The sequence below is a fragment of the Mytilus californianus genome, unplaced genomic scaffold (genome assembly GCF_021869535.1).
Source record: "Mytilus californianus isolate M0D057914Y unplaced genomic scaffold, xbMytCali1.0.p SCAF_4, whole genome shotgun sequence".
Taxonomy (NCBI): Eukaryota; Metazoa; Mollusca; class Bivalvia; order Mytilida; family Mytilidae; genus Mytilus; species Mytilus californianus.
The window spans coordinates 25,142,421-25,166,358 of NW_026262690.1; the positions used below are offsets into that span (position 1 = coordinate 25,142,421).

General features: G+C 32.2%; 1 protein-coding gene and 1 long non-coding RNA gene across 5 annotated transcripts in view; one reads left to right on the forward strand and one right to left on the reverse strand.

Annotated features, from left to right (window-relative positions):
• Nucleotides 1–23,938, forward strand: part of LOC127737774 (uncharacterized) — a 55,091-nt gene that overhangs the window by 27,342 nt on the left and 3,811 nt on the right. The window contains exon 1 of one of the 2 annotated variants that reach the window (XR_007999811.1): nt 532–615. The exons of the other annotated variant lie outside the window; for it this stretch is intronic. This is a non-coding gene — a long non-coding RNA (uncharacterized LOC127737774). Of the gene's footprint in view, nt 1–531; nt 616–23,938 lie in introns of those variants that run through there. 2 annotated transcript variants of the gene reach the window in all.
• The window catches only part of LOC127737770 (flavin reductase (NADPH)-like), a 68,942-nt gene continuing 57,423 nt past the window's right edge, over nt 12,420–23,938 (reverse strand). For 2 of the 3 annotated variants that reach the window (XM_052248680.1, XM_052248676.1), the window contains exon 4: nt 12,420–12,651. In XM_052248680.1, coding sequence (XP_052104640.1) covers nt 12,506–12,651 — 146 coding nt within the window. In that variant the 3' untranslated portion in view covers nt 12,420–12,505. Of the gene's footprint in view, nt 12,652–13,732; nt 13,898–23,938 lie in introns of all 3 variants that reach the window. The other variant, XM_052248677.1, reaches the window with a different exon arrangement.

The following is a 23,938-nucleotide window of genomic DNA, read 5'->3' on the forward strand; positions in this document are numbered from 1 at the left end:
TTTGATGGTAAGGATAGGTTCCGCTGTTGTTTATTCGAGGTGCAAGTGATTAAATTAGGTGATTTTGAATGATTTTCTTGTCAGTAATTAGCAGGTTTGATGCAATGAGGTCTGGAATAGGGTGCAAAATTGAAAATTTGACATGATTTTGTCCGTTATCTGGGAAAAGTAGGTGATTCGGGATAAAGAAACAATATAAAAAACATTGACCAGAATTACTTCACTATCAGTTTCAATTTATTCTTAACACACAAAAAATATCTAGGCATGTTTAAGTCTTACAGATTTATTTACAGAATTTTTTTTTAATTTGGCATGCACTTGCACGTGAACTAATGAAAAAAAACCTGGTTTCTGCCACCATTAACATAGATGATGAAATTAAAATGGAAGGCAGAAGGTTAATTTCACCTTTTAAAAATAATTTCAAGTGTTTTCACTCTAAATCACCCCGAAAACAATCAGAAAATACAGTTTCAGGAATTAACTCATGGTTTTTGTAAATGCATTGAAATTCGAGGAAGATAACTCTATTCAGATACTGATTTTCAAGTTTTATACACAAGTTGAAAGAGTGTGTTTGCTGCAAAAATGTTACTTACAGTTGACTATTCAGTAAGCATATGATATTCCAAAATGTAAAATATGTATAGTAATCAATAATTTACAATGATTCAATGTTTTTCTGATTATATTTTCAGTGGAAAACAGCACTTTTTGTATATTCATAGTGTAAATAAGTAAATATCCCAATTGTCTGACTTTTTTAAATGTCAGCTTACACAAAATGAAAAAAATAAGCTTTTCTCTGTGTTTGAAACAAAAACAATTAGTCAGTGGATGTTTGCTCTGTACAGGGCAACAGAATAAAGGCTATGAAGTTTATGAAACAAGATTAAGAGGGAAAAAAATAAAAAAATTTGCCCATCGACTCAGCTACTTTATCTCTGACAATTTTAATCTAATGGATTATAAATTGAATCTTTCACATTTATGTCACAATGAACTGTGCTTAAGGAAAGAACATTCATCATAGAACCACAGAGAATAAATAACAAGCGCAAGATTTGCAAAAATAATGCAGAATGTTTGTTACACTATGGATACCCAAATGTTTACTGTAACATTCAGGTAAAGTCTCTCCTGTTAGCGTATTGATGTTCATTTATCATGTTCTCGTTTGCACAGTTTTTCTGAATGTGTGGTATTCACCCGTTTTGTCACAAAGTCTCATATTTTTGATAAATGGGTCTGTCTTTCTGTATTTAAGTCATATGGCTTCCAAGTAACATACATGATTTCCCATTTCCCAGAGATAAGGGATGGATCGCAGAATGACATAAACCTTCCAAATTCCTGGTCCAAATTGTATTTTTTGGTGTAAATGAAAATACCTTACTATGGAAACTTTCACACTTGTTGGTTGTTGATCGACGGGAAATTTTCTGTATCTCAAAGTTAGAAAAGTTCTTTCCTAAAACTGATTTCAATTTTTTTTATGTCATTCTGGTTCAGTTCCAAATGCCTGGCATATGGCAAGTAGCTTGTATTATACATAGATAAATGAGCAGAGCAAACAAGAGAATCTTTCCTACAGTTTCTATGATCATTTGCAAAACAATGAATAACATTTTCAACTGCTCTCCTGTCGCGCTCAATAAAACTGCACTCATTGGCAGAGAGCCTTTTAATTAGAGTGAACTCAGTATACCACTTGCCAAATTTCTTACAAAAATATCCTTGTCGAACCCATGCATTAAGCTGCTTAGTTTTACATTTCACACATGTTTTTGTAAGGTTCTCAACTTGTGGACAAAGCATTTATAGTGGCGAATCGGTATGTTATTGCCTTTAGAATAATCATTTACAGATTTGGGAATTTGGGCAGAGGCATCACTGGTAACAGAACGTACTTTTAAAATTTTATTACTGTTTATTTCATTTAAATGTCGTTTTACAAACTTCCCTTCAGTTAAGACATTGACTCGTCAGTATTGTAGTTTTTTTTACATTTGTCATTGTTATGATTACAATTTGATTTTGGACAAAACGTGTTGGCTACTATCAAATTTACTAGTAGCTTCCTTCTTGTATTATGCTCGATGATAGGACAGAATGTTTGAGATGCTGCTTCAAAACCAGCTTGCGGGCGATTGTTAAAAGAAGAATCTACATCCGCATCAAAGGAATTGTCTTGTTCTGCACACTCAAGGACTTTTTTCACATATTCCTGGTTCTCCATCATTGTATTTTTATTGATGTCAACCATTAAATCTGATATTTTGTTGACCTCTCTTTGCATTACCGTCCGACTTAAGCACTGAATGTTAAGGCAAGACATTATTGTAATGATATCTGAGATCCCAACTTTTGATTTGATCACTGGTATCAACAATGCATTGTTTAGTATACCACTGTCTGGGCCTGTAGGAGATTTCATTGTTGAATAAAGTTTTACAGGTTCAGACGAGAAGCCACAATTTGTACATACTACTTTTACTGAAACACAAATACCCAACCTTTTCGACATGACAACATCTGGTTTAGAAAGCGAACAATTGTGCGGTATAAATTCAATGATAAGATTTGTTAATTTTTTAAGTGTTACAATTATATTTTCTTCTGAATCTTCAGAAACTGAAAAATCATTCAAATTTTCACATTCCTGATCTTTTTCAGGTCTCATTTTTGAAGGAACCAGGTGTTTAGCATGTTTAGTGTCTGTTGTTTGATTATCACTCAGAACTTTTACAGCATCATTGTATTCCTGTGAATTTGGACGTTTGAAATCAGAAGAAAAAGAACAGTTTCCATTTGATTTCTAAGAATCCTTGTGTATTGGAAAGTGTTTATGTCCCTTCTGAAACACTTTTTTTTGCTTTGAACGATTTGTTAAGAAACTTCGACGAGAATAAACCATTTTAAATTAGAAACGACTATCACTTACAACTTGTTTGTATGAAATGGAAAGGAATTTATGATGGGTCAATTTGACAAAGTAGAGTGCAATAAGAATTTAAAATAGAAGGGATACAGTTTCAACATCTCTGAATCATATGTTTTGATAGATTTAGAACTTTATGTCCTGTGCTGAGTCATCTAAAAGAGGTTGATAGATGCTGTCAAAATATTTACTTATTACCTCCCTTTGACTGTCATATATTAAATCTAACATAATAAATCAATGTGAGGTATATGAATGTAACATTATATAACACAAATAGCAATTTATTTTTTAGTTCAATGGACTTTTTTTAACATATGAGTACATGCCTTGGATAAAATTATACTTTTATTACATATTTTGAACTGAAAATCTCTGGAAATTTGAAAAGTGGGGTAATATTTTTTATATTTTTTCATAGACATGTAATGTTTTTGGCCTTTTTACATGTTTTCTTTTAATAACATTTACTACATAATAATTCTATATGGTTTTTATTTGTGCCTATCACATTTAATTATTTTTTAAGCATTTTTCTGTGATTGTCAGTGACGGCTGGAATTTTGAATGAAATTCCGCAAAGACACCACCTTCCTTTGAAAGCCTGTAAAATTTGTTTCATGAAGAAATATAACTCTCATTTAAGATTTTTTAATTAAAAAAAAGACTAATAAACTTGTACATAACATCAAAAGTCAAACACATACAATATAAAAAAAATGCGTAAGGTGGCAGGTACCAGTTCTTAGCCTCTGTGCCAGTGTCCCACGTAGAAAATTAGTATTAAAAAACTTTGGCTATCTTTTTCACTTCACTGGGCAGTGATAAATAAAAAGATTTAAAATTCTAAGTTTGCATTACACAATGCTAGCTTCCCTGTTTTCATTGATATGCAACATTCATGGTTTTATCTTTGTTTGACATGAAAAACCTAGAGTCCCATATACATACTGTTTGAAGGCTAGCTATACATTTTTATCATGTTTTCCATTGGTCAAAACAATTGGTTCTTTAAGGACAGTGTAAAGTGTCAAATTTTGATGGTAAGGATAGGTTCCGCTGTTGTTTATTCGAGGTGCAAGTGATTAAATTAGATGATTTTGAATGATATTCTTGTCAGTAATTAGCAGATTTGATGCAATGAGGTCTGGAATAGGGTGCAAAATTGAAAATTTGCCATGATTTTGTCCGTTATCTGGGAAAAGTAGGTAATGCGTGATAAAGAAACAATATAAAAAACATTGACCAGAAGTACTTCACTATCAGTTTTAATCAATTCATAACACACAAAAAATATCTAGGCATGTTCAAGTCTTACAGATTTATTTACAGATTTTATTTTAATTTGGCATGCACTTGCACGTGAATTAGTGAAAAAAACTGGTTTCTGCCACCTCATCGATATTGTAATGTAAAGGAAGTAGAGTTATCTCTCTTCTTTCAAAAATATACGCAAAATGTGAGATAAGTTATTCCCCTTGGTATTATTGAATATCTCCTCGTTACCAGTTGCGGATCCAGGATTTTGAAAGGGGTCAGGGGCCCCCAAATTAGAAAAAGTATGGATTGAAATAGGTAAAAAGTCTAGATTAACCATAAATGTAGCTCCATAAGGAGGCCCCGGTCACCCCGCCCCTCTTAACCGCCTCTGTTTACATATTCGATTATATATCATTCATGAATAAAAATAAATACATTTACATACTTACAATCATCCTTTCAGTCATAATTATCATCTTTATTTATCGTTAACGTTGAAATTATATATACAATCCACTATAATGGGAATAATAAGAATTTTGCGCTAAATAAATGATACGGGCTATGTTCTCATATATTTTATGATGGTATGATACTAAACCCCTAACGGGAGGGATTTTGCTTGATTTTCATATCATGAAGACATACTCTTTCAATCAGTTTAATTGAGGTCTGGGGCTGGCATGTTCGTGACTGCAAGTAGTCCTTTGTAAATTTATGTTATCATTGTCATTTTGCTTAGTTTCTTCTGTTACCTATTCTTACATCGGACTCGGACTTCCTTTAAACCGAGTTTTACTGTGCGTATTGCTGTGTTTGTTTATTCTACATTGGCTAGAGGTATAGGGGAAGGGTTGAGATCTTTCAAAACATGTTTATCCCCACCGCATTTTTGCGCCTGTCCCAAGTCAGGAACCTCTGGCCTTTGTTATTCTTGTATGTTTTCTTTTAATTTTTGTTGATCAATATGTTTCGGAGTTGTGTGTGACGTCCATTTTCTCTGAACTAGTACACATTTTTATCTAGGGGCCAGCTGAAGCTTGTCTGCGGGTGCGGGATTTTCTCGCTGGTGGCCTTCAGCTGTTTTCTGCTCTTTGGTTGGGTTGTGGTCTCTTTGCCACATTCCCTCTTTCTATTCTCAATTTTATGATACCGATTTAAGTAGATGACCCAATGCTTATACTCTTTATTACTTAGTGGCGGACCCAGCCCCCACCCCATCCCCCCTCCCCCTCATCTTTTGGTCGCAAAAAGTATAAACAAATATAAAGTTTTCACGATATATATAAAAAAAATTCAATTATCGGGAATTACGCCCCTTTCAAAAATCCTGGATCCGCTCCTGGTAATCATGTATATTTATACATAACATTATATACTGTAACAAAGGTTTCTGCTATATGGTACAACACACAAAGCTGGCTTGTTCACTTCCTACATGGGATTTTAAATCTTGTTTCTTAAAAGTCAGTAGATCAATCTCCGACATTCCTCTGACATCAGAATCTAAAACTCGTGCAGCTGTAACACTACTTGCGTAGAACCAAGCGCTCTGGCCAAACTGACCACATTCATGTCGTTTCCTTTATTAATGCGTTAGTAGATGGGAATCGTTACACGATGCATTATAAGTATAGATATTTGATGAGGCTTATTTCTGCCGTCGTCGTTGTCGAGATAATTAAGTCGACTTGCCGCGATAATTATCTAAACAAACCTCTTTAATTATCTCGACAATTCGACTTCACGACGACAGAAATAAGCCTCCATAACAATTTGAAGTTCCATGTCATTGTATTTTAAAACAATCTGTCATTACTTTGACAGCAATATCATTCAAATTTTATATTCATTGTATAGGGTCGCGAGATATCTTGTGATACAGTCACATTAAATGAAGTATTGTAAACAAATAATTAGAATACTCGATCATCATAGCCAATCATGAGCCTTTTTTTGGCAAATACAATCCATACAATTAGATTATCATTATAACATAAATTATCTGATACATTTACAATTCCAACTTTTTTCAAATGAAACAACCAAATTAAAAGAAAAGAAAAACATGACCTATAGTATGTGGTAATCCTTAAAACGCACCACACTCCAATTAACGGTTGAAATATAATTACAAAACTAAGTATTCGAATTTAAAATAGCTGTATTTACATCTTTCTTTAAAACTTGCAGTGTTAGAAATTGATGTATTTCTTAAAGCTGTAAAAATTAAGTTGTAATACTTAGCGGATCTCCGACAGACCTCACCGAGGCCGTCTATCGTGTGACGGTTGCATCAAAACCAAGAACCCAGCGCTGTAACTAGCCATGAAGTTGTATTGAGTATACCTTACTACACGCGTTACATATCTCTTTGTTTTCAGGTTTCAAATATAATGAAAAACAATCATGGCAGATGGTAACAAATAAACTCATCATAGATACCAGGATTGAAATTTAGTAAAAAACGACAGTTTCTATACTGCAGACGTCGGGCTGTGAACAGGTCCATAAAGAATGTTATCGGTATCAATGTTTTGTTTATTTTCAGCCTGGTCTCTGATGAGTTTTCAAATTATACAGACTACATAAACAGGAATGTCTTACTGACACACACAAAAATATCCAGCAGGGTTTTGAGAAGAAAGACTGCTATGGACATTAATATGAACTGGTTGACCACAACGACATGTCTGTGTCTCAACTCACATGAAAACATCTTTTCGCGGACAGATCTCTAGATACCAGAATAAACGTCTAATTTATAAATTTACCGTATGTGTTCTATTCCCTATTAAAACATTTTGACTGAGTTTGGATTCTCTTATCGGGTGATCAATGTATAGCCGGATACGGTTATCATGTCGACACAGTCGGTCTCGCTAAGTTAGGAGTTCAAGCAATTCCCTCAGGTTTACTTTAATTTTGTTTGTTATTCCAAATATATTTACGAGATTTGGACATCGGCAATCTACTGTTGCTTCTAATTTACAACAATAGTAAAAAAACAAATATTGTATCATTGATAAAAAAAAATACGGCTGAATGGAATGATTGATGTTGAGACAATTAACCAGTCACAAAATTAGGAGGTAAAAATCTACATAGCTGTAGGTTATCGAAGGCCTCAAACTTTATACAAAGGCTTAAACTATACGTATCAAGGAAATCAAACAGTAATATTTCAAATAATTTCAAAACGTTTTTCAAACATTTATGTAACACAAATCAATCAAATTGTATCTGAAAGGTAACTTACAGCATTACCTCTGAAAGAATGTTCGTTTTGGTTAAGAACGTGTTTTTCTTTAGGTTTTATCCTCTATTTACCAAAAACTTTCAAATTGCATATTAAAGCCATCTTGAAGAATGTATAAGTTGGTTATATGTTTAGATATACAGCATACTTTTGTTACAACAAAGTACATCTACATTTGAAGCTGTGATATCAATTTATGTGGTATTTTTCCTAAAGGTAACTGTGATTTTGAGATACATATTAAAAATACTTTCCCCGGATTGATAAAACAATATGAGAAAATGAATCATTCAAAAAATAAGGAAAATTTTCATATAATAATAATGTTGGCACATTTGTTTACTTATTTTTTGTTAATAAATATAATTTTCGTTTTTCTGTCAGCAACACATGTACTGCACAGTTTCATGATATGCTGTAATATACGTAGAAAATTATTCATTTCATGTTTTATAATGAAATATTAAACAAAATATTCGTATGACCCACAAAAAATGTTTTAAAAATGCTCCGCGGCAACCGGGTTAACGTATTTTGTCAATCATGACCTAGTATCTTTTTCATATTGACAGGTATTGAACAAAATCGGCGCTTTTAATAAGAGCGACGTCTTAATGTCTTTAACGACATTTTACACATATATGCTGTATAAAATTGCATTTTAGTGGAATCCTTGTGTTGTTTTTATATGAAAATCTAAACAATATCACTCAATGAAAAAATTCCCAAACTGCATTCCTACTCCAATTCATTTTATTTACTACTACAAGTTGATTTTATATATATGTTATTTTTGTTTTGCTGCTTTAAATTTCAGATTTTTCACATTTGAATTTTGAACGGGTCTTTCTTTTAAATAAGCAGTGAGCCTTACCTTATTTTATTTTCCAAAATTAAGACCTACTTCCTCAATAGTTTCGCCGAACTGATTAAATATCAATAACAAGCCTTTGTTTGATATATCGATATGGTCAGTAAAAACGTACCCACTTTACCCCCGATGAAAGCGTAACCACAGTGTTGAAATAAATATTTAAATAAAATTATAATTTTGTATGGTTCATGATCTCAAAATCTTTGCAAAGCACAAAAAAAATTGAAACACAAAAAGAAGGGAAAAAAACTTCACTCAATATATAAGAAATAGGAAATCGGATGAATATTTTAAGAAAGAATCCAGATTTTTAATTGCTTCTTACTGTTAAGAGATTATATATCTAATAAAAGATTATATATCTTCATTCCTGGGGTCATGTCATCAAAGCTGTCTTAGGACTAGGACATGTCTTCTGATGTGTTTAAGGTATGTTTTAGTTCTTAGTCACGTTAGTCTCCTCAGATAAGATATGGTCATAATTACAAAGTCGAACTGAAAAAAAGAATTACATTTCTCTATTTGTTGACATAGGCCTTTTGTTTCCGAAAATTTTTAATTAACTCCTTTTCTTACCCATTCTAATCCAATGAATTTAAACCACTGCTCTGACGTCAGCCTATTCATTTACGGTGGTTTCTTTTTCTAGAATCAGCTTCTTTAAAATGCCTACCCATGTTAAAACGAGCAAAAACAATTACCGTTACCTTGATGATATGTTTTGCATTCAATAATCAAGAATTTTCTAATTTTGCTTCGGAAATTTACCCAAGGGAATTTTCTTCAAATTAATCTATTATAGACAGCAATAATTGTCCTTTTCTAGATTTTGATACATTGTATTGAATTTTCACACGGGAAACTATATACAAGAATTTACGACAAAAAAGACGTTTTTTTCATTCCTTATTATTTATCTTAACAATGAACGTAATTTCTATATAACTGGCAAATGATTAAGTCCATAAAACGTTTACTTAATTCTTTCATAGATACAAAAATTTGGTAAGGAAGTTCGGCTCTACCTGAAGAATTCTTACTAAAATTCGTAATTCTTACGGTGATGTTGTTTGTAGAGTACGTAAATCTAGATACGATCCATGCCAACTCATTGATCCTTTGTATAATCTTATTTTCAAAGGTTATCAATTTAACACCGTAGTAAAGTATTTAAAGGGGCATTAGTTACGAGATATAAATCAAAGCATCGTCGATGTTGTGATCCAGCCATATTTATAGCTAGTCTGATATTCTTTCTGACCATACTTTTTTCAATATTTTCTTCTCTTTTCATTTTCAATCTTACTGTAAAATTTCTATGTTATTTTCCAAAGGAAATAAAAATATTAAAGCAAATATTGTTATATATATATTGATATTTCAATTTTAGACTCTGTCAGATTTTTTTTGACAAGAATGGAAAGGGATATCGTCAAATAAGTAATATATTTTTTTATATGCCATTTATAATAACTGGCTTTATAATTTCCAGAAAGAGGCCTTAGAAATGCACTTTCTCAACAACAAAAATTAAAACAAATAATAACTATTTTTTTATCTAAATTGGTGTTCATTCTTCATTAAGACAAAAATACATTTCCTGTAAATTAAATGTACAAGTGCCTAATGATGAGATATTTCCAATAACTGTTAAATAGCAATATAATGGGATATAAATGTAGAACAAACAACTAAGTTTTATTGCAGAAAATGCTCAGGTAAGAGTAATGCAATTTTGTATATTATTTCAACCAAATTTCTGATAATTGCAACTAATTAATTTGAACTTGATTATTGACTTATGTCAGATGATGATGACACTCTGATTTTACAAGTGAAATAAAATTTGCTTGCATTTTTGATACATACTTTTTTTAATTTTTTGTCTTTTCTTTGAAAAAAAACACATCTAATTAATCATTCAGCTAGCTAGCAAAACTAACAGAATATTTTAGTGTAGATTAAAATAAATAAATACATATTTAGGTTTACTATTGAGAATGTGTGTATTCAGTTAGGTGTGTAATAAATTGTGTCTATTTAATTATGTAACAGGTCATGAGATATTAACTGTGGTGAATTAAGCCTGGGGTCATTTCCAATTACCTTTGATTGTAATTATTTGAAAATCATGACAGTTGATAATCATACTGACTCTTACTTGCCAATGGAAAGAATTGGAGTAATACCATTTCAAAAAAGTGTTGGAATCAACTTAAATATATTAATACAGATGTTGACCTACATTTCATTGAACAACAACTTACACATCAGATAAGATATTAATATAATACTTTCAAATTTCTTATCATCTGATTCAATTGATGTACAAATACTCTTTCAAATTAATTCATAAATAGTAAATCATTATAAAATTTGATTTACAAAGGAACTATATGCAAGTGTATATCTAAAATAAAAGGGTTGTTCGACCAATCTTTTCTTGATTTAAGGACAAATAACATGTCAAAAGTTGGCAGTTGATGATTAAAATGGTGTAGAAAGTTTCTGCAAGTCATAAAAACACATAATTAGTTTAATATCATGTCTTCAACTTAGTAATCTTCACCATCTCCAAAAACAGAGTGATCGCATAGATCCAGCATGGCTGAATCAAAAAAATAAAATATGATTATTTTTTTTTGGTTCAATCATTAATGAAAGTCATATAGTGAAATAATAATTCGCTTTTAGCAGCCAATTTAGTTCAATTATGTCAAACTAAGATAAGAAAAATCGCTGATGAATTATTCACACCTCATTGAATTCGTATTCATGTGACCTTCAATTTAACCCCTTAGCTGGAGATAGGTTACGCATGTATTCAGCTATAAAAAGGTAATGAATGTCAACATTGAAAGTGAAACAAGGATGATCCATTATGGTTGACTAATTCAATCCACAAAAAAATCATTATTGTACAGGTAATCACGATGATAATCATCTTTTTTAACTTACAATATGAAATCAAACAGATCTAGAAAAACCAAATTGCACGTGGTTGTTATCTTTTTGTATTTGATATTTATGTTTATATCGGGTTATATTACCGTCGGCAGTCTTCGGGTGTCATCTCGATGGTTAATTAGATGACGTCTATAGATAAAAATGCACACGAAATGTTGATACATATTATTGAGTCCATGTATTGTTAATTGTTTATTTTAGACCTTTTTCTAATTTGGATATACGTTTTAGTTTAGAAAATTGTGTCAAATCGGTGAATTTGACAGCTAATGCCCCTTTAAACAGTGTTTTATTGGTAATAATATTGATTTTGTTTTTTAAATTAAAACATAGCTAAAAACTGTGTTTTCATTTATTTTCGTATGTATTCATGTTCGTGCCTTAAGGAAAAATTGTATTTTTGCGGATATTTGATTTCGTAATTTTACATACCCTACATACAAGCCTATAGAAAATTTGTAGTTAAATGAACATTTAAATTCGTACTCACGAATTGATACTTTAGTCTGGGAGAACAAGATTTAATTATTAGTTGTAATTGGCTCTTTAAACTAAATTCCAGTGACTGCGATTGCTCTTATATCGGTGCTTCGTGTTATTGTTTTTATGTTATTTGTTTATTTGTGCCTCGTACCAATCTAATTGCAACTGATTTTTAAAACTTGTTCTTGTGTTGTGCTGTTACATTATTGTCCATGTTAGAGAGAGGGTTATCGCTCACAAACATGTTAAACCTCGCCACATTCTTAATGTGTCTGACCCAAGTCAGGAGCCTGTAAATCAGTGCTTGTCGTTGATTCATGTCTGCCATATTTGTTTTCCGTAAACTGTATTTGTTATTAATTAGTTAATCAGTTTTCTGGTGGGATTTTTTTGTGCAGAAGTCCACTCTTAGGACCATAATTGAAAATTGGTAATGTGTTTTACTTTTAGGATTCCTCTTTCGGTATTGTTATTTAGGTTCTTTTTAAAACTTGTGTTATATTAATTTGATTTAAATATTATGCTTTAAGATTATTTATATGACATTTCGCTTAAATTGCAATATAGGTTTGTGCATAGAGACAAACATTTTTTACCATTTCTTCTTGGTTTTATCAAAATAAACATAGAGAAAGATTTATTATATATATTATCATATCATTCTTTACAACAATGAAATATAAATAAAGAAAAGAAGAGAATTTGGTTTTGGTCTTCTTTACGTTTCAAGTCCTATAGCAACACATTTCTGGTTCCAGTCATGGCTGATAGCACATTCTAACATAAACTTTGCAACGTCACGCCGTGGTATTCTTCCGACAATGTCTGGAATGCATTGACCCTCCTCTGCTTTTATTTCTTTTTCTGTAAAACGTGAGAAGTGTATAATCTGACAAAGCAGCACACTAGTTGGTGTCCATAAATATTTCAGATTAGTTTTATTTAATAAAAAAATATTCAACAAATTAAAAGTTTGATTTGCAACTTTCATGGTTAACAAATGTAGTCATCTGATGTATTACCCGAAACTTGCTAATCTTATTGTCAGTGGAAATCAATACGTCATTTTACAATGTTTTACAAAAATATATAATGAAAAAAACTATCCCACAAACTTTTATAATAAATGCATTTATAAAGTACATGGATAATGACTTTGTTGTTTTGCAGTTTATCACAGTTCAAATGATATTGCATTTGAAATTATTTAAATTCAACGAAATGGTTAAGCGAGATTTCCAAAATGTTCCGTTTACCACATTAACTGTGATACCAGTTGCTATTTTGCTATTTTATAATTACATCCTAACTCCTTTGTTCTGTGTCGGATCACCCCTACCAGATCATCCTACCTTGAGTTTCTTTGTTCTGCATACTTTCTTTTGTTCTGTAACATTTTGGCGGGAATGTCGAACACACAATAAAACTTAGAAATATTTAAGCGGAATAAGACTTACTTTCAAAATTATGTAGAAAAAAATCCACTAAATTTCCAGTGTCTATGTAGGGAACCGAACTCAAGACCGTTAGCATATGATGCCACGATTCACACTCCTACGCCAAGACGACTGGATACAAACTCTCTGTTAATTTAACATATTTAAGCGTTGTATCCGGGGCTCATAAAGGGTATATACTATATAGTAATATATAAAGTATATTATAATTATTGTATGGCATTCTGAACTAGATTTTATGAATCGTAAATGTTTTTTTTTCATATAGTCTAGAAGAGCTGGCATGTAAAATAGTTATCCCACTCGGACTTGGTGTGTCAGTGTAAGATCATCCTACGGCCTCCGGCCGTCGGGGTTATCTTACACTGACACACCGCGTCCTCATGGGATAACTATTACGTAAATATATATATATATACGAATGTTTGAACAATAGAAATTACTCATGACATTTAAAGTTTCCATATTATCTTCGTATTTGTTATTACCTGAACTTGGATCGTTAGTAAGCCCAGGTGGTCGCACGACTGTGTAGTCTATATCCGAACAAGAATCTTTCAAGTAATCTTCCATGTCTGACATACTTTTAAATGTACTCGACAGAAAAATAGGTCTCAAAAAGTATTTAATTATTCTTGGTTCTTCTGGTGTACCTTGAAAATTTGAAATAATATATGAAACTCAAAAACAAGAATATATGTTCATGGGACAAAATTCCCCGGTTGCGCGATCTCTTTTCTGTGTTCATTGAACAATGAGATAGGGATCAAAATCGTAATTTAGAATATGATTTTAAAGTGACATCATAATGAACATGTATTAAGTTTAAATTTGATTATCCAACAACTTCATGATAAATTACTCTTAAGATCAGTACTTTGTGTCTTCAGTTTTTTGTTACTGTAAATGTTTTTTGTTTTTGTTTTTTGTGCTTAATACCGATCTGATCAGTCGAGCCATATCCAACTGATTTTTACAAACATGTTAAAACCCAATATCTGTCCCAAGCTAAGAACCTGTAATCCATTGGTTGTCGATAGTTGTTGTCTGTCTTATTAGGCCGTTAGTTTTTCCTTAAATTGTTTATAAGATTACTACTAGTATATGGTTTGAGTTTTGCTCATTGTTGAAGGCCGTAGGATGACATGCACTAGTTCACATCTTTGTCCTTTGGTCTTAATGGATACTTTTCTCATTGTCAACCAATTATCACATCCTTATGTTTAAACTTTAATCAAAAATGTTAACAATATTTGGGACGGACGCAAAGACCAGAAAACATAATGCCTCCTACATACCCATATACACACATATATATATATATATATATATATATATATATATATATATATATATATATATAAATAAGTCTAAATTGAAAATATATATATATATACAAGTCTAAATTGAAAACAACGTTCAGACCTATGATTGCGTTGGATAAAAACCGCAATTTTTATACGTGCATGTGCATGCAAGACAAATTTCTGGATAGAGGGGTCTAAATACAGCACAAACAACATTTTCCAAAAGACCAAAAAAGCGAAAAAAGTATATTTTAACAAAACGCATTTGACTAACAGGTCGAACAACAGATGTTCTTAAAACCCTGCTGACTGCCATTGGCGATTGGCTTATCTAAGAACAAAAATTTGCTTCCGCAAAATTGCAGATTTAACATTGTTGTGCTGATATTTAGAGTAATTATGAATATATATATATATATATATAAACAAGTCTAAATTGAAAACAACGTTCAAACCTATAATTGCGTTGGATAAAAACCGCAATTTTTATACGTGTGCATGCAAAACAAATTTCTTGTTAGAGGGGTCTAAATACAGCACAAACAACATTTTCCAAATGACCAAAAAAGTGAAAAAGTATATTTTAACAAAACGCATTTGACTAACAGGTCGAACAACAAATGTTCTTAAACCAGGCTGACTGCCATTGGCGATTGCCAAATAAACGGATCACCGATGTAATAAATGGATCTTAATTATAAATTTAATACTAAACAGAAAACAATAAACTTGCGGAAAAGATGATATACCGCAAACAAAAGGTGCAAAGGTTTTTGTACACCATATCCGGATTTCGACAATTAATGTCTCTTCAGTGATGTCAGGAATCGAATCGGTATTTGGAAAGCCATACAATTTACCTCAATTTAGGATAGACTCTTGAATTTTGAGGAGTCAAAATAGGATGAACGGATCATATAAACCCGAAGGCAAATATAATATATATATATATATATAAAGTGATTAGAAAATCAACCTAAAGATGTTAGAGTAGATCTGTTTCTTTACTTCCTCCCCGAGCGGGGCTGGATCCTGTATTTTTTATTTCTTACTTCTACGACAACACCGCCTAGCATTGCGCAGACACCTTATCCTCTCCTCTAACTATAGCTGATAAAAATCAGCTTCCGTTTCGAGTGGTGTTCCATTACTGAAAATATCAGCCTCCTGCAAATATTTGCTGCAAGTCTGCAGCGAACTTGCTGCAGACTTGCAGCGAACACAAAGTCTGTATTTGCAGCATGTTTGCTGCAAATGCGCTGCAGGTCTGCTGCAAACAATTTACCATGCAAACGAGTGTTTGCTGCAGACCTGCTGCAAACATTAATATGCAAATGAGTGTTTGCTGCAGACCTGCTGCAAACATTTTTATGCAAATTAATCTTTCTCTTGCGTGTTTGCTGCAGACCTGCTGCGTGTTTGCGGCAAACATTTATATTCAAATTAATCTTTCTCCTGCGTGTTTGCTGTAAACCTGCAGGAACTACATACATTATACAATTAACCAATGTCATGTTGTGTACACATCACATTATCTATATTACACAGAAAATTCTGAAAAAGTTAGGTTACATGTATACCTGATTTAAATACTTTATCATTTGCAAAATTATCATAGCATAAGTTAATACCTTTTAAAAAGTTTTTTTGTTGTTTAAGTGTACGTGCTCAAATGAATTGCATGCATGCATATCTAAAATACCAAAAAAAAGGTTGATTTGAAATTTATTTTGTGCATATATCATGTATATACAGCTAGTTTAAAAATCAATATTGTCACAAAATTCAACTTGCGTTATTACAACAAAATATTTGATAAGTTACAATCTCAAAACATATTAATAGAGAGTATTGTATATTGGTTACATGTTTGAAAATGTTTTTCAAACCTTCATGCATTTGTATTTGTGGAGGGGACGAATTTTATAAGTTTACACTTCTATGAAGAATTTGTACTTACAATAATGTCTTTGAAAATTAAACTTTTAATTTCCAATCTAAAATGCCTCCCTGAGCACTAATATATAACATGACTCAAACACCATCAACATTTTCAAATTTCAAATCTTTATCTTCCAGGAAGTTACCAATAGTCATGCTCAGTCATTTTATGTAATTCTTGCAATGCTCTTGCAAACATATAGAATTGTCAAAGATTTCTGCAATCTAGCTGCGACCATCCCTTATATTCTAGTTATACCCCGCTTTAAAAAAGTGGGGGTATACTGTTTTACCTCTGTCTGTCCTTCCTTCAGTCCATCCGTCAGTCCATCCGTCAGTCAGTCCGTCCGTCCACTGAATATTTTCGTCGCATTTTTTCAGGAACTACTTTACAAGAATTTCTGAAATTTGGTTTCAGGGTTTATATGAGTAAGTTACACCGTGTGATGTGTTTTCAGATTCATCACTCAACAACTTCCTGTTTACCGAACCCTTGTTTTATTTTCACTTGTATCATTTTACAATAATACGATAGCCAATAATACGATAGCCAAGTTGAAAATTTTCGTAACATTTTTCTCAGGAACAACTTGTTTTACAATAATACGATAGCCAATAATACGATAGCCAAGTTGAAAATTTTCGTAACATTTTTCCATCCGTCAGTCAGTCCGTCCGTCCACTGAATATTTTCGTCGCATTTTTTCAGGAACTACTTTACAAGAATTTCTGAAATTTGGTTTCATGGTTTATATAAGTAAGTTACACCGTGTGATGCGTTTTCAGATTCATCACTCAACAACTTCCTGTTTACCGAACACTTGTATTATTTTACACATGATAGCCAAGTTGAAAATTTTCGTCACATTTTTCTCAGGAACTACTTGATAAGGATTTCTGAAATTTGGTTTCAGGGTTTATATAAGTCAGCTATACCGTGTAATGCGTTTTCAGATTCATCACTCAACAACTTCCTGTTTACCGAAATATTTCGGCGGGGGTATCATTAGTGAGCAGTAGTTCACAGTTTTACTTGTTTTCCTGCAATCTTACTGCAAACATAATTGTTTCTGCAAGCTTGCAGCAAAAAGTTGCAATGTTTGCAGGAGGTTATTATTCAAAGGGTTCCTGCAAGCTTTTTGTTTGCAGCAAACCTGCAGCAAGTCTGCTGCAGATCTGCAGTAAACATTTCAGTCCTGTAAAGGATTACCTTCTCGTAGGAATTAAACAAGGATATCTGATACAATACACGAAGTATTCTTTTAGTGTAGAGAAATGATCATCTACTCATCTCTTCAGTATAATTACAGGATGCTAATCTATTTTTAGAAGCGTACAACCACTGTAAATTAATATATGTATGTGTCTGCCTTTATATATAAGTGCCTATAAATAGCAACACATAACATACGAATCTATTTGAGTGTGGATTAATCAGTACAAAGATTAATTCAATTACACAAATGAAATTATAAATTGCCTAACAATGTAATTTTAACACACTATTGAGTATGTGAATATTAGAATGTTTAAAATATTTACAACGCGATAAAAAATAAACGCAATATTTCGCTAGACAAACTAGCTTCATCAAGCGTGCATCTATCCAGGTGAAATCGGATGTAGATAAGAAACTTTTGCAGCTCACTGTACATAAATTTAGCTGTCTTGTAAAGAATTCAAAATTTGGATGAAGTTCAAGATTATTTACAAAATTGGTGGTTGAAGTTTGCAACGTCCATTGGCCAATATCAAAGGATAAAAAGGACGATGCTGTGTACTAAATTATTCTTTATCTTTCCTGTATCTTTTCTCGTCTTTTTCATGAAGACCATCAGGTTCTTTAGTGTGGAGCTGTTGGATATTAAATTTATCCATTGTTTCTCCCTCATACTGAATGCCACAAGTGTTACATGTTAGTACATAAATTGAGTTCTCCGTTTTACAGTTGGAATTTGAGTAAATGGTATAACTTTGTTTTGTAAAGGAGCTGATGAAAGAACTGCTTGTATTGGCAGCTTTACAACATAAGCAATTCCTTCTGCCACATTGTTTGTAGCAACCGGGAGGTGGAGTAGGTTGCTTTGTTAATACAGCTGTCACTAATTTGTCACGGATGTTTTTAGGTCGTCTGAAGGCCATGACTGGTGGTGAGGAAAATACTTTTTTTAAATTGGAGTCATTTTCTACAATTTTCCAATGCTTTTGAACAATGGATGACACATTTTTAAAATCAGGATGGTAAGTGAGTACAAGAGGTGTTCTGTTGACTCCTTTATCTTTATCCTTGTATCCTCTGCCTATATATATATATAAGTACGTCTGAACCAGTGACAACTCTACAGCAGATTAATCCATCGGATCACCAGCAGTGATGGTGATACATGGCTGTGTACATTCTGTATATACAACTCGTCTAAACATCAGCCCAACAACGTTAGATCTGTAAATTTGCTAATTTACAGATCTAACATTGTTGGGCTGATGTTTAGACGAGTGGTATATATATATATATATATATATATGTAGGACTCCGCGATGGTACTCCAACCGTGATAGTCACGTTGAAGTGCGATGGTTTAAACTCCAAATCGTGATAGTCACGATGAAGTGCGATGGTTTAAACTCCGAACCGTGATAGTCACGATGAAGTGCGATGGTTTAAACTCCGAACCGTGAAAGTCACGATGAAGTGCGATGGTTTGACTTTGAAATGCGTTTTTGACCATGCTATATTGTGATGATCGTATTGTGATGCTATATTGCTGATAGCTACGCCGAAGTGTGTTGGTTGTAACACAGAAGTGCGATGGATCACTAAAATTTCAATGTTTTTTCATATGTCAATGTAGAGGTAAATTTGTTTGTAAGATGCAGCTTTTCAGTTTTTTCTAAGTAAACCATCGAGAGTATAACCCGTTTAAATTAAAACAGTCATTATGAATAGTCATTGAATTTCCAGTCATAACTAACGTTGTAGTTTACTTTGTTAAAATGATTTTTTCTGTATGTGCCTGTCCAAAGTCAGGAGCCTGTAATTCAGTGGTGGTCGTTTGTTGCTGTAAATCATATTTGTTTTTCGTTCAATGTTTTGTACATAAATCAGGCCGTTATATTTCTCGTTTGAATTATTTTCATTTGGCATTTCGAGACCTTTTATAGCTGACTATGCGGTATGGGTTTTGCTCATTGTTGAAAGCAAAACGATGACCTATAGTTGTTAACTTCTATGTCATTTATTCTATGGTGGAGAGTTGTCTCATTGGCAATCATACCACATCTTCTTATTTTTATATTGGACAAAAATAGGCCAACGTTTTTACAATCGTTCAGGACTCTACATGCAAATATTATTTCCATTGAAACTAGCACTGATTTCAATGACTGAAAAACGTGGTAATTTTTTAAAATGCAATATGATAAGGGACTTATCAACTTATCAACGTAGGTAGTTTATAATGTAACGGAAGAAATATGGAATGTTTGGTAGGGACACGTAATTTATCCTTTTATAGCCGCTCTATTATGGTCTCATTACGGATTACCATCCCAACCAATGCGTTCATGTTACAAGACAAAATGACACATGAAACACAACTATCCTATTTGTGAAACAAAAAGATCAATAGTTTGATGGATATCAGATGTTTAAATTCAAGTCGTAAATATTTAATGCATATTCAACATATGAACAAGTAAATGAAGGGCTTATAAACTTTTAATGCTACCAGAGAATATGAATGTTTAGTGGAATTTAGCCTTCCGTAACGGATCCTATTATTTTCAAAATCTACAGAAGAAGATTTGGGTTTTTTTTTATGAATGATGGAGCATGGTATTCTCTGTCCGCAGACAGATTTTCCGCATTATGATATTACGGTACTAAACGTGAAACTCGTGAGAGAAAGTATGTAAAGATAAACTATTAACGGAGAATTATATTTATATGCAGCAAAATTAAAGAGGACAATCTCTCATTTAGTGTGAAAGTGTAATTTAAGACATTTAGACCATCATACTTCAGGGAACGGAACATCGCACTTCAGTGCAAACCATCACATCTCAGCGTTGCATCGCACTCCGATTCTTACATATATTAACTCACAAAAGTTCGATACACATCCAAACTGTCATTATATTGGAAAAATATGAATTTTGAAATGCACAATAAATATATTGAAATAACGAAAAATACAATTTTACACAAACTATATCGTAAAGCTAACCGATAAATCCAGTCAATGTTTACAAAAGGGCCAAGCTGATCTTCTAGTAGCGTGATTGTCTTGAGATCGCGATATTGTGGGATTGATTCTCATCCAGGTCGAACGAAAAAGAAGAATTTGCTACTCCACTTTTGATTTTTAGAAAATTAGTAGTTGCTACTTCTCAGACAAGCACACAGCATGTAGGAGTAAGAGCAAAGACTTGTCGGCTAGGATTCAGAATACTATGTCCGGGTAGGGTGACATATTTTTCTTGGGACTGCTACCTTGTGACCTAGCTCATTAAAAACCCGAAAGTCATACTATGCATTTACAAATGTTGTCTGAGATTGCCCTGACATCTGACGGACTTTTTTAAGACTGACCCATCATGATGCCAAATGGAACCTTATTTGGAAAATTTCTTCTAAAATTTATGCTTCTAAAAACAGAGTCAATATTGGTAATAAAATACAGGTTAGGTATAATAAGCGCACACAATTCGAAATAACATAATACGGAAGAACTTAAAAACCCAATATGTAAAACATAACTTTTGTAAAGAACAAAACAAATGCTTTTTATCTTATAACATAAATATACTTACTAACTGTGCCCCAAGAAGACATACAAATAAGACGTTTTTTGTTTGCAGTTCTCATCGCGTTGACAATTGGTTTTATGCTGTCTAAATAAAATGTGATTGGAGACCATCCTAAAAAACTTGTTCGACATCCAAGACAAGATACCACGGCGTCTGTGTTTTTAAAAGTTTCCACCAAGTCATCTTCTTTTAGGATGTCCACTTCTTTCACCTTGTTAAACAAAAGCAAGTATGACCAGTTTCCGAACAATTTATGACCACATATTTAATTTCAAAACGTTTTTCTATATTTTCTAAAATGTACTTTGTCATAGATTGGTGTGTGTACTTTGTGGTTCTCGCAACACTATGTTGTATTTTTTAACATAAATTATATTTCCAAATCGCAAACGCTTAACTAGTATTTCTTTTCAAAGCTTAGTCAAAATTTTGATGGAAGTTAAGTTATGCCTTGTCTTTCTGATACAAAAAAAGGATGTCCCTCCGATTCATTTTTTTAATGTAAAACTTGTAATGAAATGTATTAAAACTGTCTTATCTAACAATATAAAGCGTCGATTTATGTTTATTTGTTTAAAAATCTTCAAAAGTTTTTCATTTTTTTACACTCAGCAATATTAAATTCCATCATTATCGTTTCGATTTTACAACTAGTGAGTAGAATAAATATAGGGAAACTAGCCTGTATACATGTACCTCTATACAGTATTTTAAATTTTGATAATATACTTTAAACATTTATATGTTAAACATTCGAAATTTTATTTCATTATTCTTTTGCTTTCAAGATGTTAGCAAAAACAGCCGCATTAAAGATCAAACGTCTACTTTAAGGGGAAAAGGTATATACGTTTTAGAAAAGTAAATACCGCTGTAGAGAGGGTATTAATATTGAGATATCCTTTTTTTTTATAGATCCCAGAGTTAGTGAAATATAAACGAAATTCATCTGATACATGTATGATAAAATACAAAAATTCACACTAGCTTTCAACCAATCAAAATCAAAGATCCCATAAATACATTTATTTAAGCTATATTAGATATATATAGATACATGTAGATAGATATGAAACATCTGTTGGTATTCACTGACTATATTTCAATCTTATCATTTCAAAGTTAATATTTGACAAAGTATTGAATTGATATGCCATAGGGCTTAAATGATGACATCAGACAATGTAGTGTGTCCATATTAATGCACATCCAACCCAAATAACTACTTACAAGAAAAACATCTCAATATACATTAGCTTCCCTACTTGTATTCTGCCACACTATTTTTTTGTTAAATTTTACGTGAATGTGACAATGTTTGATCACCCCTTTCGTATTTCTTAGTCATCCTATCCATGTATATTCATCATATAGGGTTTGTACAGTGACAATTTGATTTTTGTGGTTTGCTTTACACAAATCTATCAACGAGTTTCACAACAAGAAACCGGCCGGTCATCTTTTGTGAGGGAGGGGGCGGGCTTTTTTTAACAACAAAAAATTGATTTCATGTTTTTTAAACAATGTTGTTTTAAAAATCAAGTGGGAAAAAAAGATTATTTCAATTGAAAATTGGTAAACAATATTGCTTTTAAAAAAATCTTGTTCCTGTAGGTTACTGAAAAAAATAAAGTTGAAAACTAATGGTTTCCCTAGAAAAAACTAATGCCCAATAAAATATGCATGGTCGATGCTTCAGTACATTCTTCAAAAAGTGAAAGCGTTGTATATTTAATATTGGTCCCAGACCCGTCGTATATAGACTGACTTATCACTATGGCAAATCATAATGATTTACTAAGTGACATGGACATTTACAATGACCAATGGTCGCTCAACAATCTCTTTTGCCTATAAAGATATAGATTAATTAGGTTCTTTTTTTCTTAATGATGTTGTTATGACTATGTCTATCAGTTATATCACTTTACTCAGTACTTGGGAGTACACTATAAAGTACTCTGTAAAAGCAAGTGTACAATCTCCAAAAAACTAGGGATTTAATTTTGGGCGGGGCCCAGTCTCCTAGCTTATGATGAAGCAAAGATCGATACGGGAAAAATCGGCAAATTCGTTCTTATAATATTATAAATACTACAACTTAACATATAGGACATCATTATATAAAAGACCATTTATGGAAGCTGTCAGTATTATCGATTTTGATCATTTATGATGTTATACGTATAAATTTTGATAAAAATGTACAAGTCTATAAAAGTCTGCGCTTATTATAAACCCATTCCAGCTGTTACCTTTTATGTTGTAACAATAATGGGCAATTAAAATTATTCTGAATATATCGTGTTATTTTTGTTCAAGGTGACGATCTCTTTCCACTACAAACACATGTTCAATAACGATGTGACAAACTGCACACTACAAATAAACATCCTAAAAAAAACCCATATGAACAGGTAAAAATTACTGTGTATCCTAAATTTATATATCAAAATGCGACCTCTGCTTGAATTTGAACTCGCCTAAAACTTTGCTAGATATATATTCCCATTCATTATATCGCTTTTCAAAATCTCACATGTACCGTTAACATACCTTAAGTTTATCGTTCGTTACTGAGCTAAGTCCTTCAGGATTTCTCACCAAAGCAAAGACTTCGTGCTCATTTTTCAATGA